The sequence below is a fragment of the Homalodisca vitripennis genome, chromosome 2 (genome assembly GCF_021130785.1).
Source record: "Homalodisca vitripennis isolate AUS2020 chromosome 2, UT_GWSS_2.1, whole genome shotgun sequence".
Classification (NCBI taxonomy): Eukaryota; Metazoa; Arthropoda; class Insecta; order Hemiptera; family Cicadellidae; genus Homalodisca; species Homalodisca vitripennis.
Genome location: NC_060208.1, coordinates 122,902,300 through 122,919,906, shown reverse-complemented (window position 1 = coordinate 122,919,906; position 17,607 = coordinate 122,902,300). Strand labels below are relative to the sequence as shown.

Sequence of the window (17,607 nt, the reverse complement as noted above, 5' to 3'; positions counted from 1 at the left end):
GTTAAAGATACAAGTGGATATGTGTGAAGAACAAAACCATTTTTCCGAAAAAAGCTGTTCAAAAAGCTGAATTGAATGCTTTTGGCCTCCACGATGAACTGATAGATATATCTAGTTGTGATCAGTCATTGAAACTAACTTTTGACGATGTTTGTCCCGACACAAGTTTTTTGCTAAGTATAAAGAAGGAAAATCCAGAATTAACAAAAGTAGCATTGAAGATTTTGATACTTTTTTCTACTTCTTAAAATTGTGAAAAAGGATTTTTCCACAAATGGTGAATTTAAAAACCAAATCAAGAAATCGTTTGGCACTGGAAAATGATATTATTTTGTGTTTGATAAAAAATCAACCCAAGACATTCTACAGTTAGTTAATTCAAAGCAAGCTCAAGTTTCTCAAATAGTCATTCTTCTGCTGGACTTATTAAAAAACATGTTTTTTTCTTTGCAATGTATTTGTGTATGTGTGCCTTTGTTTTTATAATAAACAAATTTTGTCTCAAAACAATAAGGCCTACGTTACGATACAAGCGGCGCGCGCAGGCACCATCATTTTTAGCAGCGTGGATGTTGAGTCATTTAAAAGATCTTCTTTTTTGTTAATTTAGAGTTGTATTTTAAAATAGTATTGATTAAATTGTAAATTGATTAAATATACTTATTGTATTTAACAAGCGGACGTCAACTCAGATTCTAAATAAGTACATGGTCGCTTCATTTGATATTCGCCGCTCATATGGTATATATAGCATGAGTTTTTTAGTTTTTTTTTCATTTATCACCTATCTCGCGACCCGCCCAGACCCGTCCCGCGCGAACACCACCCCTGGGGGTCGCGACCCACCGGTTGAGAACCCCTGGTCTAGACAAAGGTAGTAGTCTAGATAAGTCAAATTTCCGTAGGAGAACCTGATTGGTTGTTTCTGGCGGTTTGTAGAACTGCTGAAACTGGTATACTTTTGGAGTGCTCTAGGGGCCCTTGAGGCTTAAATGTGTAGCAATAGGCCACCCCTTAAGAAGAAGAAGTAGAAACATGACTTTCTCGTTAAACTTGACTGAGAACAATTTTACTTGACTTTTAGATGAATGAAACTGAGCTTAGACATAACCTACATCTGTTCTTTTCTTCCTGGACAAACTTTTTGAGTAATTACCGATGTGAATTTTCAAAGTATTTATTTTGTTGCAGTTCTCCAGGGAAGGAAACACTTTCAAGTTATATGCGGAGAATAGATTTCCTTAAAGGCTTGATGGACACAACTAAAATGGTAATACAAAACTGAGTATTTTTGTGCATAGTGTAGTGTGCAGGTTATTTCAACTCTAAAACTGGTATATATGGTTGTTATAAAATAAACATTCTTTATTTCATGAAGTGTACATATATATGTGTACATGAAATAGGGTATATTCAATTCATCTATAAAAAGTTAGATCTCTAGCTAAAAATAAAACATTAAAATATCATAATCTTCCTTTTACAAAACTCACACCTGATCTAACTAAAAGTTACATATAAAAGAATGTTACATAAAATTACGTATAAAAACATATTTTGCCAATGTATTTTCAATTTTATTGGTGTTCAGAAATAAATTCTTCAGTGAAGTAATGTACTAAAAGAAGTAAAAATTCTTTTAATATATATATCAAAATTTATTGGGGATATTAAATCTGATTTTGTTTGCACAGTTGGCAAACATAAAAGAATGGTTTCCTTTAAAAAATCCTATTTCGTGTTGCCTAACAAATCTGTGTGATTTTGTATTTTAATTGTGTAAATTATTTTCAATTGCTGTATTTTTGTTTAAGGGAATACTTTTTATAATTTCATGAAATCAATAAACTGTATATTGTTACAATTTCAAGGTCTGAAAAATAGACTTTACTGAGTCCATATGCTTCAAATTAAATATTATTCTATTATTTGTCATTAAGTAATAATCATTAAGTTGACTATAAACTAATCTATAAGTTAACTATAAAAAATATTTAAGAGGCCAAAAGAGCCTGCATATATTATAAAACCATTAGAAGATTCACAAATAATAAAACAATGAAAATATTCTGCAGCTTTGGGTTATGAAATCATGGATAAATATTTTCAATGTATATGGGGAACACAAGTAAAACATTTTTAAATCTTAAATTTTTATGATTAGGGAATAAGTAATCAGTGCCGTCCTTAGGGTGGAGCGGCCGCTCCATGCCTCACGCTCAGAAAGGCCTTCCTCTCGTCAAAATAAAATTCTCTTCAAAAGATAAGTAAAAGTTTTGGCTGAATTAAAATAATATAATAGTAATATATGCGCCTAAAATATCTATCTAATTACCCATGTAATGTGTTCAATTATCCTATTAATGAATTAAAAAACATATGAACAAAATTCTCATTTGTACGAGATTTTCATAGATAGCGACCAAAAGAATGCAAATGTAAAACATTGTTAGCTGGGGTGTGACACCTCGTGCACGCCCCTGAGTGAGTCATACTTGCCAGTGCAGACGTACTTTCGAGCCTGTCACAACACGATCTCCTCAGAATCAGAATCAGAAAAATCTTTATTCAGTTGTTACACATGGTGTACTTGAATGGCGTAACATGATTGAGAAAGTAAATGGTTAAGTTTACTAAATATGCTTTACATTAGTATCTAACTAAATCAAATACAATATTGTAAGACATACGTAATTATTAGTATAACAAAATTCATAGAATCAATGTACAGATAGTTGCTGGAAAGGAAGTCTTGTATTACAATTCGATACAAACATCCTCTGGATGTAAGTGGATACACACATCCGCCCAGACACCAATGATGAACAAACAGGAAATGCTTGTTTAAGCAGCGGAAATGCTTATTTCTAAAAATCATGCGACGATGTAAGGGACAGCTATGCTGGTAGGAAAATTTGGTACTCACCAATTATGATGGAGAGATTTGGCATAGGCGTGGTCATTGGAGAGCTGGCGGGGGCAACAACATCAAAAAATCACCACAACGAGGGAGAGGAGGAAGTTGAGGACGGGATTCGAAAAGCGATGTACGGGAGTGCCAATGCTTGTGTTCGTGTGTGGGGAAAAAATCTTTTAGGCGTAATAAGTGTCAAGTGCAAACAACTGACTTAAGAAAATTAATTAAGTTAAGAAAATATTTTATTTAATTTTAGGAACGTAGTATTATATATCAGGGTTCATTAATCATTTTAATATGTCCCATTTAAAATTCCATGGTACCTGTACCTAAAGTAATAAAAAAAGATTACAATGTGTAGAAATCAAATGAATAGTTTAATATTGAAATTCATATTTTCTTATTTCATATATTTTATTTAAATGTTCTCAGTTTGGAAAAGTCACTCATTTGTATTAATCATGTAAATTTATGTAAATGTTTAGATATTTAAAGGAAAGTTTTCTCACGTTAGTTCATGAACACATATTTATTGCAACACTACAAAAATTTCTAATAAATGTTATAGTTAAATAAATTAAACATAAATTGTGATGAATAATTTAATATTAAACATAATTGGTAATTAAGTTTGTGTTCAATATGTTGGTCGATGATATCCATTGTTATATAAAATTTTAATCATTATAATGCTCTTTATGAGATGCTCTTATAATGCTCTAATGAGATGCTATTACAAATAAAATATGTGTTGGTTCATTTGAGGGTGTTGTATTGCCAATCTAACCTATTATTAAATCCTCTCACAGCAGCCCTTGCTCACGATACATTATAATATTTCACAACCTTAATCTAAACAAAACCAACCTTAAAAACCTTACAATATAAATATAATTTTAACGATAGTAAAAACTATTGTGAATTGTATAAAATTCAGAAAAGGAGTACAACGGCAGGTCAGTCAGGTAACTTTTAAGTTTATTTTTAAATAATTGATCATTTTTTATTAATTATATATTGCTTGGCAGCAAATTAAAAAATTTAGCTCCTATGTATATTGGTTTTTTACAGAAAAAATGTAAGTTATGTTGAGCTACTGCCATAGTATTTCTATTTCTCATATTATAACTATGGTTCTTACCATTTTTGCCTAAGCTATCAGCACAATTCATCACTGACATTATAGTTTCATATATATATATATATATATATATATATATATATATATATTAACTCCCCTACTTCAATGTCAACACACCCGATCCAGTAGTTCAGTGGAAACAACATTCTTATTAACGGTACTTGCATCACATGTGTATTAATTGTGACTTATGTATGTTGTGTGGTTAATTAGTTAATTATTTAGTGCCGTCTGTGGTAGTAGCGTTGTTCTGTGAACTTTTCTGTTGATTATGTTTTAGTATATTACACAGATTTAAATTATGTCTAGAGAAAGGAAAAATGTAGAAAATTTGAAAGTGGTTATGAAAAACAGGACCACGTTGTTAAAATCACAACAGTTAACTTAAACTCTAGTTAAATTTTTAAAACAAGAAGGAGCAAAAATTCAAGATTGAGAATCAGCTCCTGTTGAGGGCTTGAGTATCGTGGGTAAGACAACTGAAATACTGTTAGATCAATCTATTCCAAGTACAAGTAATAAAGAACTAACTGATTTTTGCCATCTGAGAAACCTTCAGCATCTGATATTCAAAATCTTTTAATTTCTACTGGAGGATTAGTGTTTGATGTCAACGATCCTTCAGAACCTGATTCTCAATACTTTTTAGTTTCTACTGAAGCTGAAGGGATCGTTTTTGGTATTAACAATCCAGGTGTTTGGCCTGATTTGTTTTTTGTTGGCTAAATGTGATGAAGTCATCCCAAAGTGCCTTTTGCAAGTAACTAATTTTAGTTTTCCTAAAAACTTAGAAAAAAGAAATGTTTCTCAGCCAAGTATTACAAAACAGTCATGAGCAATGGAGAAGAGGCCCAATGACTTGTATGGACTAAAACTAGTGATAAGGCATTTTGTTTTTGCTGTAAGTTATTTGGTATGACTTTTTTTGGTGTTGCAAAGAATTTATGTAGTTTTTCTGTGTCAACAATGTGGTGGGAAATTTTTATGAAACACGTACCGAATCTGACGACAAAAGGTTCTTAAAAGGTTCTGCGACACTCGGGAAAGTAAACTGCAAAGCATAAAAGCCCTTTGATATCAAATTAAGGAAGTTCATACTGTGTGAGCTGAACTAGTTGAGGTCATTGTGGATACAAAAACCAATAGTGAAGCACGATCAGTTATGAATGAAATAAATAGTTATGCCAGGTGAAGTTCGCGCTAAAAAGCCATCTCCAATACTTAACCTGGAGACCAACGACTTAAAGGTGACTTCCGAACCAACACCAATGCCCGGGAGGTGGGCTGCAAGGACAGGATCGCTCAGCGGTCACCATCCAAGCAGCAGCCACGCTCGACGTTGCTTGATATACAAGTAATAAATTGATACACTTGGAATAGATTGATCTAACAGTATTTCAGTTGTCTTACCCACGATACTCAAGTCCTCAACAGGAGCTGATTCTCAATCTTGAATTATCTTGATCTTGATCTGGAATCATGATGCATTACATGATTGTTTGGGGCTCTTCTCTGTACGCAAATGAAGTATTCATCATCCAAAAAAAGCTGTCAGAATATTAGCAGGAGTCAAAAGTATCATAGTTGCAGAGAACGTTTCAAACGTTTTAAACTTTGACATTATTCTCTTTATATATACAACAATGCCTATTTTACCTCCGAACTAATTTAAATAAAGTAAACCTAAGGAAAAATGTTCACAATTGTGAAGCAAGAAGTTGTAACAATATCAACCTACCTCAAACTAGACTAGCTAAAACCTGCAAAAGTCCAATGATGATGGCTAGTAGACTATACAATAAGTTATCATTAGATATAAGGATGCTAAGTGATATGGAATTTAAAGCTAAACTAAATTATTTTCTTTAAAAAAAGATCATTCTATTCGGTGGAAGAGTACATCTCAACAGTGTGGACGAAGCAAGACTTTTAGTATGTTCATTGTTTTACAAAAGTTGTTACATTGTATTGACGTGCCAATGTATTTTTGTGGAATATTTTATAACAGAATAAAATTTTTATTCTTATTGTCGACTTCGCTGGAATGAAAAAGAGAAAAGTACAGTTCATATAAGATGAGTCTAAGTTTATAATTCTTTTAATGCAATTTAAAAAATTATCTAACCATGGACTATGGACAATTACATTAAAAATATTGTTTTGTTATCAGATAGGAAGAACTACCTGTTTTTATTCATTTATATTTCTCATATTTTACCAGGATTCTATTGTAAAATTAAATTAAGTTCAATTATTTTACAGATGTGACTTATTACTGTACATAACATCTACCTACCTATGAGCACACTTCAGACTGATTGCTGTAAACATTATAAATGCAGTAATAATCTGTGCAATTAACATTAATATTTTGTAATACTATGCTTGTAATAAAAATTGATTATTCATTAAAAACCCAACAAAGAAAAGTTTATTAATTATTCCAATTCATTTATTTCCTGTCAAACAACAAATATTATTTATTTAACACTATTAGGCCTATAATAGCTTTAAGAATAAACTTTATTGGCATTATTCTTCTACCCTTAAATCCCTCCAGATAATAGATAATAGACAAATTCTTTATTAACATAACATCGAGAAATGCAATGGCGTCAATTTTATATAGGTTTTTTCCTTCAGTGGATGTGTTCTTCATTCTTCCTCCAGTCCAGGAACTCATCAATGGAGTAAAATGGTCGGTCAATGAGCCAGTTAGTCAGGGCTGTCTTCAACTTCTTCACGTTCAGCATCTTTAGATCTTCTGGTAGGAGGTTAAAGAGTTTCCTCCCCATGTAGGATGGTTTCCTCTCATATGATGCAGTGTGATGTAGAGGGAGGTGAAAGTTTGATGCATGACGAGTGTTGTGTGTGTGTATATCAAGGCCTCGTTGAAGCTGTTCGATCGTTACATATAATATGACTTCTTTTATGATAATCATTGTTCAAGAAGGCCTCGCAAAAATGTGTTATTCCAGGTCTCACATTTATTTAAGGATGGCTCTGTATATAATAATGAATTGCATTGGTTTAAAGTTAGTTTAAACAAAACAAAGGGAAGTACAGCTTAGTAATTCAATCAGGAGTTAAAAAGTTATAATAGTTCATGAAAACAGTTTGTAATAATGTATGACAGCAAATAAAAATAGTGTATGATAACAGTTTAACCCCACATTATCCTCTGGTACCTAAATAGGTCATTTCGGTATCATGTGTTATGTCTTTAGTCATGACAGTCTCAAAATTCGACATGCAGATGTGAGTTAAAGAAATGTGTTAGATAATCTAAAGAAAATAATAAACTTGTCTGACAGAAAATTTATCTAGCTAATAAAAACTATTTTGTAACTCTATACTAAGATCTGATATATATATGTATCAAAATTATTAATAAAAAGTATTAGATCAGTAATTCAATTTGTCTCTAGACAGATAGTTCAATAGGATTTTGGGGTAAAAATTGCAATAGCCTAAAACAGAAATTTTCTTCTTTTTCAGACAAATCCTGTTGAAAAAGTTGTCGCTTCCCAACTTCTCAGCCCTCTCCCTGATAGTATATCTAAAGAAACACACCAGAAGACTGTAACAAAATATACAAAAGAGCTTAGAGATGAACTTTTGGGAGAAAAGGGTGAGTTTATTCTTGATTCGATATTGGTTTTAGTATTTTTGTAGTTCTCCTTCTATACAATAATGAATATTGCCTGAGATGTTTAGCATAATTTTCATATGAAATTTGACTACAAATTGTTACGATCTTAATAAAAACAATAGCCCTTTTTAAAGCAAAGTTGTATTTAAAAATAGTAGTGTAGATTGTAGATCATATTGGAGCAAGTTTAGGCCATGCGTATTTTAACAACTTATTATAAGATCTGTGCAAATTTGGGTTTCTATGACCTGACATATGCCACAAGCACCACCGCCTGTTACCCCCACAGGACCGCTAGTCGCAAATCCTGGACCCTCGCCCTGAAGTATGCAAAACAATCAATACTTCTAATTTCATCAGGTAAGAGCATTCTAAAGATAACAGTTCTGAACAGTAAATGACCTATTAAATATTATATTGTTTTGTAAATATCTTTTGAATTGTGGCACATTTAATTTTTCAGAGGAGGTCATAAATGAACATTGAAACACGTTTTACAATGGACTAATTAGTATGCTACAACCACAAGTAAATGACAAAAGAACTAAATTTGTATGATTCAAATTATATGAAGAATACAACAGGCTTTCGGGTCGCTTTCTGCTACAAAGAAAGAGATTCCAACAAAAGAAGCTTATTGTTTTAACCCTTTCCAAACATATTACAACAAATCCCGTATGGTAAAGATGTCTTCAACACGTGTATGACAACAAATATCACAATCTTTTACTTTCTGTAATAACTTTAGATTATAACTTCAGAATTCAAATAGAACTTTAAGGTAATTAACATTAGTTTTTTTAAACCTACGAGGCATATTTTTTAAGTAGGGTCCGTTTGATCATAAGTACACAACAAAAGCTTATTTCAAAAAAGTAAATTTATTTTCAGAAAGTACATATGTCACTCTATTTTCCGACATAGTTGCCAAGTTTGTTCAAACACTTACCATACCTCTCAACCAATTTTAAAATACCCTCTTCATATGTATGTGTATGTATATATTAGTATATCAGGTTTTGCTTATTTAAACATTGAATGGTTTTGTTTAATATTTATATCGTTATCATTTAGCGGATAATTTTAATTTTAAGCTATAAGTTGTTATTTTTATTTTAAATTATTTGTCCGGTTAAAAAAAAAATTACTTGTTTTTATTTTATTCTGGAGCCGGAGGGTTAGTGGCCAAGGTTGGCAATGAAGTTGTGCCCTGCATATGGTCACATATATTAATAGAATGTATGTAAATTGTATGAATAGTATGTGCTTGTTGTGTGTGTATGTGTGTCCTGTGTGTGTAGCCACGATAATGAGAGTGTCCGCGTCTCCGTGCCGACGCCGTGTCTGGGCGGCCGTGGGTCTAGGATAGCAGGCTCGCACGACTCCGCTCACACTCCGCGACCCGGTTTGTCCTCCCCCTCCCATTGCTCCCCCCCGCACCCCTCCTAACATCCTTATCACGCAACCCATCACCACGGCCCAACTCCTTATCAATAGTATGTCTCCCTATCGAAAACAATTTAAAGCAGCTCATCTGAACGCTTCAATCGCTTAGATGTCATATAGATGAAGTTAGAAAACTATTTTTATGAATCAGATGTTTGATGTCATTACTATATCTGAGTCTTGGTTAAAGCCGAGTATTCCTGACGGTGAGGTAGCACTTCCGGGTTATTTAATTTTCAGAAATGATTAGATTGTCCAAAATTGGTGGGGGTGTGTGTGTATTTATAAAAGAAAATTTTGGGGTTAAAGCACTTGTACTCTACACCGCAGGAATATTCGGGTAAAACCGGAATTTATGTTTTTAGAAATTAATGTGTCTGTTTCAGAGGTACTTCTCTTAGGATTATGTTACCGTTCCACCTAAGGTGGGGGCATATGGATGACTTTGAGGATAATCTCTTGCGCCTTCTCCCGGGCTATGGTCGTGTCTTGATTATGGGTGACTTTAATACGGATCTTCTGAAAACCTAACAATCACAAACACTATACAGCTCACTAGGATGTTTCAATCCTGCAAACCTGGACTATACTACCACCACTGAACGCCACGCACCACACTGCCGAAACCGCCACCTGGCTAGATCTTATGGTAGTCTCGGACCCTGAGGAATCATTATACCATGGGCAGCTTCCAATTCCGGCAATTTCCCATCATGATTTAATTTTCTGTGCCCTTTCATTAAAAGTTTCCAAACCTAAAGAAAAATATATAACTTACAGATCATACAGAAATATGAATGAAATTGCATTTTTTGCGGATGTTTATTCATACCCATGGCATTCCGTGCAGAATAAGGAGACTGTTGATGAGATGGTTGACTCTTTAAATTCTCTTATATTAAAGCTGTATGACAAACATGCCCCTCTTGTTTACCAAGCGAATTAATAAGAAACGACCCGTTCCCTGGATTACCGAGAATATTCTCGGTCTAATGGCCGAAAGAGACGCCTTGTTTCGGAGGGCTCGGCGCTCTAGAGATGTCAACTTAATGATACGTTACCGCCATCTTCGTAACCAAGTCAAACAACAAATTAGAAATTCCCGTCTTCGATACATAAATGGAATGTTTTTCAGACAGAAATCAATCGACAAACTGCGTTATGGAGTAATGTCAAGAAGCTTGGTTTTGGTAAGCAACCCTCTCCTGCCTCTACTAATATTTCACTTAATGATCTAAACGAGTATTTTTCATCATTTTCTCAAAAATCTATCACCGCAGTTGTTCAAAACCCATTTAGATGAATGAGTCAACAAACCCATAATATTCCCTCAGACAGCCAGTTTCGTTTAAATCCAGTATTAGAGGTAGATGTCCTTAAAGCAATCAGGCGTATACAAACAAATGGCTACGGGTTCAGACAACATATCAATCTTATTAGTTAAGAAAATTCTTTTTGCTATTCTCCCTGTCATTACAGCAATTTATAATAAATCTCTCACAACAGGTGTTTTCCCCCCACACAATGGAAGTCCGCCTTAGTTCGTCCACTAAATAAAATTAAATCTCCATCTGAACCCCAAGACTACCGACCAATTAGTATCTTACCAGCTCTCTCGAAAGGCCTTGAGCGAATAGTTCATTCCCAAATATCAGATTTCTTGTCTAAAAATAATATTATTAATGTTTTTTCAGTCTGGCTTTCGCCCAAAACCATAGTACAGAAACTGCACTTCTGAAAATAACTGATGACATTCGATTAGCCATGGATCGAGGTCTTTATACCTTACTAGTTCTATTCGATTTCAGCAAGGCCTTCAATACAATCATTCATAATATTCTATTTAAAAAGCTTAAAAATTTAGGTTTCTCTGAAAAAATGCATTAGCATGGATAAAATCATATCTGAGGGACAGAAAGCAGTGGTGTGTGCAATGACAACTCAATGTCTCATTTCAGAACTGTGACCTGCGGAGTTCCGCAAGGATCAGTACTTGGCCCACTACTTTTTATTTTGTACATAAATGACATTAACACTGTATTGCGACATTGCAAATTTCACTGTTATGCTGATGACTTACAAATCTACTCACACTTTAACATTATCGACATAAACCAGACTGTGAAGTGGATGAATGAAGACATACAACGACTTGTTCAATGGTCTTTAAAAAATGGACTTAAACTTAACCCGGATAAAACCCCAACCCATGATTGTCTGTCATCAACGACTTGCCAACTCCATTGACCTACAAAATACACCGACAATAACTGTAGACGGAAAACTTTTACCATACGTTGAAAGGGTAAAAAGTTTAGGACTAATCATAAGCAAGACACTTGGATGGACCGATGCAGTGGTGTACACCTGTAACAGGGTGTTCGCTGCTGTGCACACACTGAAAACGAATGCAAGGACTTCTACCATTTCACATTAAACTTCTGTTGATCAAGTCACTTGTGTTTTCCTTACTTTAAACTACTGCAACTCTGTAATCAATGACATGACTGTAGCCCTTAGCACTAAACTGCAAAGAGCACCAAATTACTGCATTCGCTTTCTGTTTGATTTACGTCGTAGGGATCATGTTACACCATATTTTATTCAATCATCAATTCTAAAATTAGCTGATTTAAGATCGATTAGAATTTTGTCATTGTTGCACTCTATTATTAATACGGATTCACCAAAATATTTATCTGAAAAAACTTTCAGTTTTTGGCGGGGATTGGCGCAAGAGAAACTCGGTCTGGTGCACTAAGTCTCAGAATTCCAATACACAGAACCAAAACCTATACCCGATCCTTCACCGTTACCGCATGTAGATTATGGAACTCCTTGCCAGATCCTGTCAAACAAATTGAGAGCCGGAAAACGGTTTGTGGCGGAGCTGAGACGGAAAATACCTGGACCGAATGATCGTGGCGGGCGGCGGGGGCTACTCTTTGAATCGTGACTGTGTGAATGGAAGAGTGAATGGAATACTGTAAGTGTAAGCTATAGTTAATTAGCCTTAATTTACATTATTAAGATTAATTTTTTAAGAGGTTAAATGTAAGAAAGGACCATGTGGTCCTAATTTCGCCTCAATAAAGAAGTGTTCCTTTCTTTCTTTCTTTCTTTCATAAAAACTTGCCGCCTGCTCTGATAACCAAGAGTTCATGGCCGTTTTCACATTGTCATCATCATTATAACTGTTGCCAGTGAGGTGTTGTTTTAGGTGGAGGAACAGATGGTAATCGCTCGGTGCAAGATCAGGACTGAAGAGTTGGTAGCCAAAAACTTCCCAGTGAAAACTGCCCAATAAATCGTGGGTCTGACGTGCATTGTGAGGTCATGCATTGTCATGGAGAAGGACAATTCCCTTGTCAGCATGCAGCGTCTTTTGTTTTGAATCACTCTGCGTAGCTTTCTCAGTGTTTAGCAGTATGCTTTTGCATTGATAGTGGTTTCTTGGTTGCATTACGTCGACCAATAAAACACCACGTGTATCCCAAAACGCTGATGCCATAATTTTGTGTAGGGACAGGTTCTGTTTGGGCCTTCACCTTTACAGGCGAGTGTGTATGTCTCCATTGCATGCTCTGTTGCTTTTATTCAGGCGTGATTTGCAAAACACGTTTCGTCTCCAGTTACAATCTGACTCAAGAAGCTGTCACCTTCTTCGTAATAACGAGGCAAGAACTTCATTACACACTCAAATCTTTAGTTTTTGTGATCCTCTGTTAGTTCAGAAACAATGTTGTAAAGCACTGATCTCGACACATCAGAAATTCCTGTTATTATGAAGCCCCTGTTCTCACGAATCCTCGCTTCAACTGAAGCCACCAAATCGTCTGTAACTAAAGAAGGGCGACCGGAGTGTGCATTATCACGGCCATCTTTGAATTGTCTTATCCTCTTACGCACTTTGCTTTCACTCACACCAGTATCACCGTACACTTTGCAAGTCTGTCGATGAACTTTTGCAGCAGGCAGGTTCCATGCTGACATAAACCATATCACTGAGCGAACCTCACACGCGGTCGGTGAGTTTATAGGTTTAAAAATTTTGAAAGTACAGAATCATACAGGTTAGCTATAGAGCTGAAATTGAGCACAGTTCTTCCAAAGACATGCTGGTACACGATGCATGGGCTCGAACTAATAGTGTCTACAACAAAACGAACCTTACTTAAAAAAACACGCCTCATAATTGCACAATACGGGAAAATACAGAATTTATATCCAGCACTCTAAAGGTTTAAGTCATCAGTATATTTCTAAATTAATTACCACTAAATGGTGAGGTACCCTCTAAGCCAATTATATTTCATTGACACCTTAGTTTGGACAGCTAAAATGGAATGAAAACAAACATTTAAAACAAGAAACGTTGACCAAATTAATGGACCTACTAACCCAAGTGCACATTCCTACAAAAAAGCACGCTTAGAAATTAGTTTTATTTAAAGTATTTCACAATTGATATGAGATAATTCAATAATCTTAGTGCTGATGAAATCTCTGCAATTTATAATTCCAATGAATTGAGCTACCATAAATCCATCATGTAGTAGTAGTAGTAGTAGTAGTAGTAGTAGTAGTAGTTCACCACCGATAAGGTAGATTCATTTTTGTCAGTTATGAGCCCTTACTATGACCTAATGGCATATCCTCTTCTATTTCCTCTTGGAGAATCTAAAGGGAGTCCAAAGATTATTTAAATGGTTAAAGAAAACAATAATGGATTACAATGGTACAATTTTCATGCTATAGAAAGGGGGCAATTTATGAATATTCTTCACATATTCATGCCTCTAAAAACATATATCAGCAGTTTATTGTACCAGACATATGCCGTACTGTAAATTTGAGTGGCAGGTGAGCTATTAAACCATCAGTCAGAGCTACGTGTTAAGTTTAACAAGGGACTACAGGACTTCTTTGTGTTGAATAAGGCTCTACTTAATAAAATTAAGTAAAGTTGTTGTACTGCCATCTTATTTCAAGGTTACTCACAAAACATGTTCAAAGATATCAAAATTCTTTGGCAATCAGCCTAAAGTTTGGGAAACCACATATTTATTAGACAATACCTGTAAACCATACTAGCCAGATGTATTGTCATCTCTAACTGGAAACAATATCCCACCAGATCGTCCTGCCATCTTTTCTAGGGTGTTCAAAAACAACTTCAATAAGTAGAAAGAGACACATTAAAAATAATGTTTTTGGTGTTATTACATGCCACATTACTATGCTATTGATCCTATAAGGGTCCAACTTCCGAGATTCAGCTCAAATTAATCAATGAGTCTGTACCAAAGTATCATACTGATAAGAATTCTCTATATTTTATAATATTGTGGTAAGGAATATGATCCACGGACCATGTGGCAATCACAATTCTCATTTTCCTTGCATATAAAACCAGTTGCTCTAATCATTAAATGCTACAAGACATTAGTTTTTTGTTAATTTTAGTCCTTGTCAATGGTTTATTACATTATTTACTACCACATGTCCATAATTTTGAGAAAATAAAATTAAAATGACATTTCATTTATCTTTACTCTGCTTTTTTTCTACAGCTCCTAATTTTAGTAATGAAAAATATTGACAATTATTTTGGTTGCTAATTTAGCACAAGCACAGATGGAACAATTTGTGTCATACAAAAATGTTCAGATCAATCATACTTTATCATATGTTCAGTATCTCAAATTAAAGGTAAATTTATGTTTTACTTTTGATTAATCACATAGAATAAAATAACTAAATTTTATTCAAAATTCTTCAGTTCTGATTAATGTGTTTGGAATGTGTACTTTTTTATATAATAAATAGTGTATTAATTGTAATTAATAATTATTACTATAAGTATAATAAATAGTTAATTGATTTGAAAATAACGTGTTTGTAGGAATTTTTTCAATTAAAACTTGTTGCTACAGACGGCCTTCGTCAAAGACAGTCCATGTCATCTAGCGAAGATATGGATGCTCTACTGAAGTACCACCATAATATGCATGAAAAAATTGCAGAAAACATGTTGAGTCTGGCAAAAAACATGAAGGAGAAATCACAGCTTGCTGGTGAAATTATAAAAAGAGATATAGAGGTAATGACTGTACTGCAGTTTATTGTGGTTGTGTTCTTAAATACTCTCTGTAGATAATATAGATTGTAATAGTTAGGAATCTTTTTGATAAATAGTAGTGCTAAATAAATAAATTATTTAATAAATAGTAATGCTACATAAATAAATTATTTTCTAGATTTTAGCTTAGTTGAAATTTGTACAGCAATAGATTATCAATCAATAAATATACCCATTTTTCCTGTTTCCACTGACAACTTAAAAATACAGGTCAACTGAGACTTTTGAAATGGAGAAGTTAGTGAAGGTTATGAAATGTATGGAACAATTACTGGAAACAGAGGCATGTGCCAAATTTCTACTTTTAGAGATATTTATAAGATTGATAATTAATAATGAGTGAGTGATTAAGGGCTTTGCCTTTAATATTTATAGATTTACAAAATTTTGAAAATATGGAAAGAATTCTATTGTATTAAGGAATTATAAACATATAGGGGTCAAAAGGGTATTAATATTTGAGATATATAAATTTACTGGTTTAAATTGAGCAATTGAGATTTTCAGGCTGTGGTAGATTAAAAGTTTTTGATTTCTTGGCAACAATTTTTTATTCTGACATCAAATTAATCAACCATTTATATTGTTTTTGTCTAATGCATCTTTCCCTTTATTGTCATTCCCAAAACATTCATTACCAAAAATGCATCTTTCCCTTTATTGTCATTCCCAAAACATTCATTACCAAAATGGCATTTCAGCTAAAAAAAGCTAAGATGTCAGAATATTCATTACATACAATTTTCCACATTGTGTTACATTAGACTATTTTCAACCAACAGTGTCTACCTGGGTCTGGACTTATGATGTAATTTAAGAAATGTCAAAGCTGACTATATAACTAGTGTTCATATGATTAGGGTAGATATTTATACAACTCTAAATACAAACAATCAAATATTTATTTATGATTTCTGAGATCAGAAGGTAGAAGTCTCAATAACCAAAGAATGTTCACTGATTTACTTTCCACTAGTTGGTTGGCTCATTGTATTATTATTGCAGTAAATGATTAGAAAATGGTTACTTAGTTCACTAAAATAGATGTGGTTTACTGCATTAAATTATTAGTGATCTGGGTAGTGACAACATTTTGATCTGTATAGACTGTAGACAAGTCATCGAATCTGGCAGAAAAGAATTTCTCTCAGCTGAAGGTAGAATCAGAGAGACTGCAGGAGCATAGTCGCCGTGCTTGGAAATGTTGGATGTGGGTGATGTTAGTCGTCGTCATTGTAATATTTATAAGTAAGTAAAAATCAAGGCAAAGCACAGTATAAGGGCATTCTTTGAACACTATTTTGATTAGATGAAAACCAGTTGAGCAAATGAACTTTTATTTATTATTTGTGATGATTTTGAAATGAATTTGCTTGATATTTATTTTAATTCAAAGTATAAAAATGATTTTTTAGTTTTTTTTTTCAAAATTATGTGATAAAATATAGTGTAACCTTTTTGAACAATCTGTAAAAGGAAGTTTCATTTTATTTTTCTACTGTATAATAATTTATTAAAATTTTACTTAACATTGTAAAATTGTGTTACATTTTAAAAGTAAAAATATTTTCCTTAATTTATAGTATTCAACCCTAGATCTGATGTGGCCAAACATACATGTGACCAATAGACTTTGAAATCTGGTATGTGTGTATACATGTCGTGTGGGAAAATTCAATTTCTAAAAAAATACGTTTAGGAATTGGCATATGGCATAATGTTTTTGGTACCAATGGAAAGAGTTGATTCCATTGTGTATTTATTGTCTATGTAGAAATCAATAGGTTCTGGGCTTTAATCATCGTTTGAATGGACAAGTTTCATGCTAAAACAATGCAATGAATTCTTTTAATTAATTCACTAGATGTAATATTTAATGAAATATTGATTAAGAGTATTGGGATGAATGTTTAATTATTCCTGTTTTGCAGAGCCACAATAATTGTTTATGATTTACCATGCTGCCTTGCATTTATTATTACTTTTCTCTATGTATTTAAGATTAATATCAAGCTGGGCAGCACAAATTGAATTTTGTAATTCTTTTTAATTTGACATATTTTTTTTTTTAAATAAAATTGTTAGATCGGTCATTTTTAAGAAATTATGTAAAATAATAATTGTTCCTTCATTTTGTACAGTTTTTAAATAAGCCAATCATAAAATTATTTCTTACCACCTCTGTTTTGTTTTCCAGTTTTCAGAACTTTAAGAAACAATGTTTTCATATTTGTTCAATTTGATATTCAGTACTTACAGTGTATCCTCCCATTTGATTCATGTTTGAACTTAATGAATAAATGAAAATA

At 33.3% G+C, this 17,607-nt stretch overlaps 1 protein-coding gene across 2 annotated transcripts in view; it reads left to right on the top strand.

The window, feature by feature from the left end:
* Positions 1-17,607, top strand: part of LOC124354659 (vesicle transport protein USE1) — a 39,159-nt gene that overhangs the window by 21,379 nt on the left and 173 nt on the right. For both annotated transcript variants that reach the window (XM_046805286.1, XM_046805285.1), the window contains exons 3-6: positions 1,192-1,270; positions 7,557-7,689; positions 15,093-15,259; positions 16,405-16,546. In XM_046805286.1, the coding sequence (XP_046661242.1) occupies positions 1,192-1,270; positions 7,557-7,689; positions 15,093-15,259; positions 16,405-16,546 (521 nt within the window). The remainder of the gene's footprint in view (positions 1-1,191; positions 1,271-7,556; positions 7,690-15,092; positions 15,260-16,404; positions 16,547-17,607) is intronic.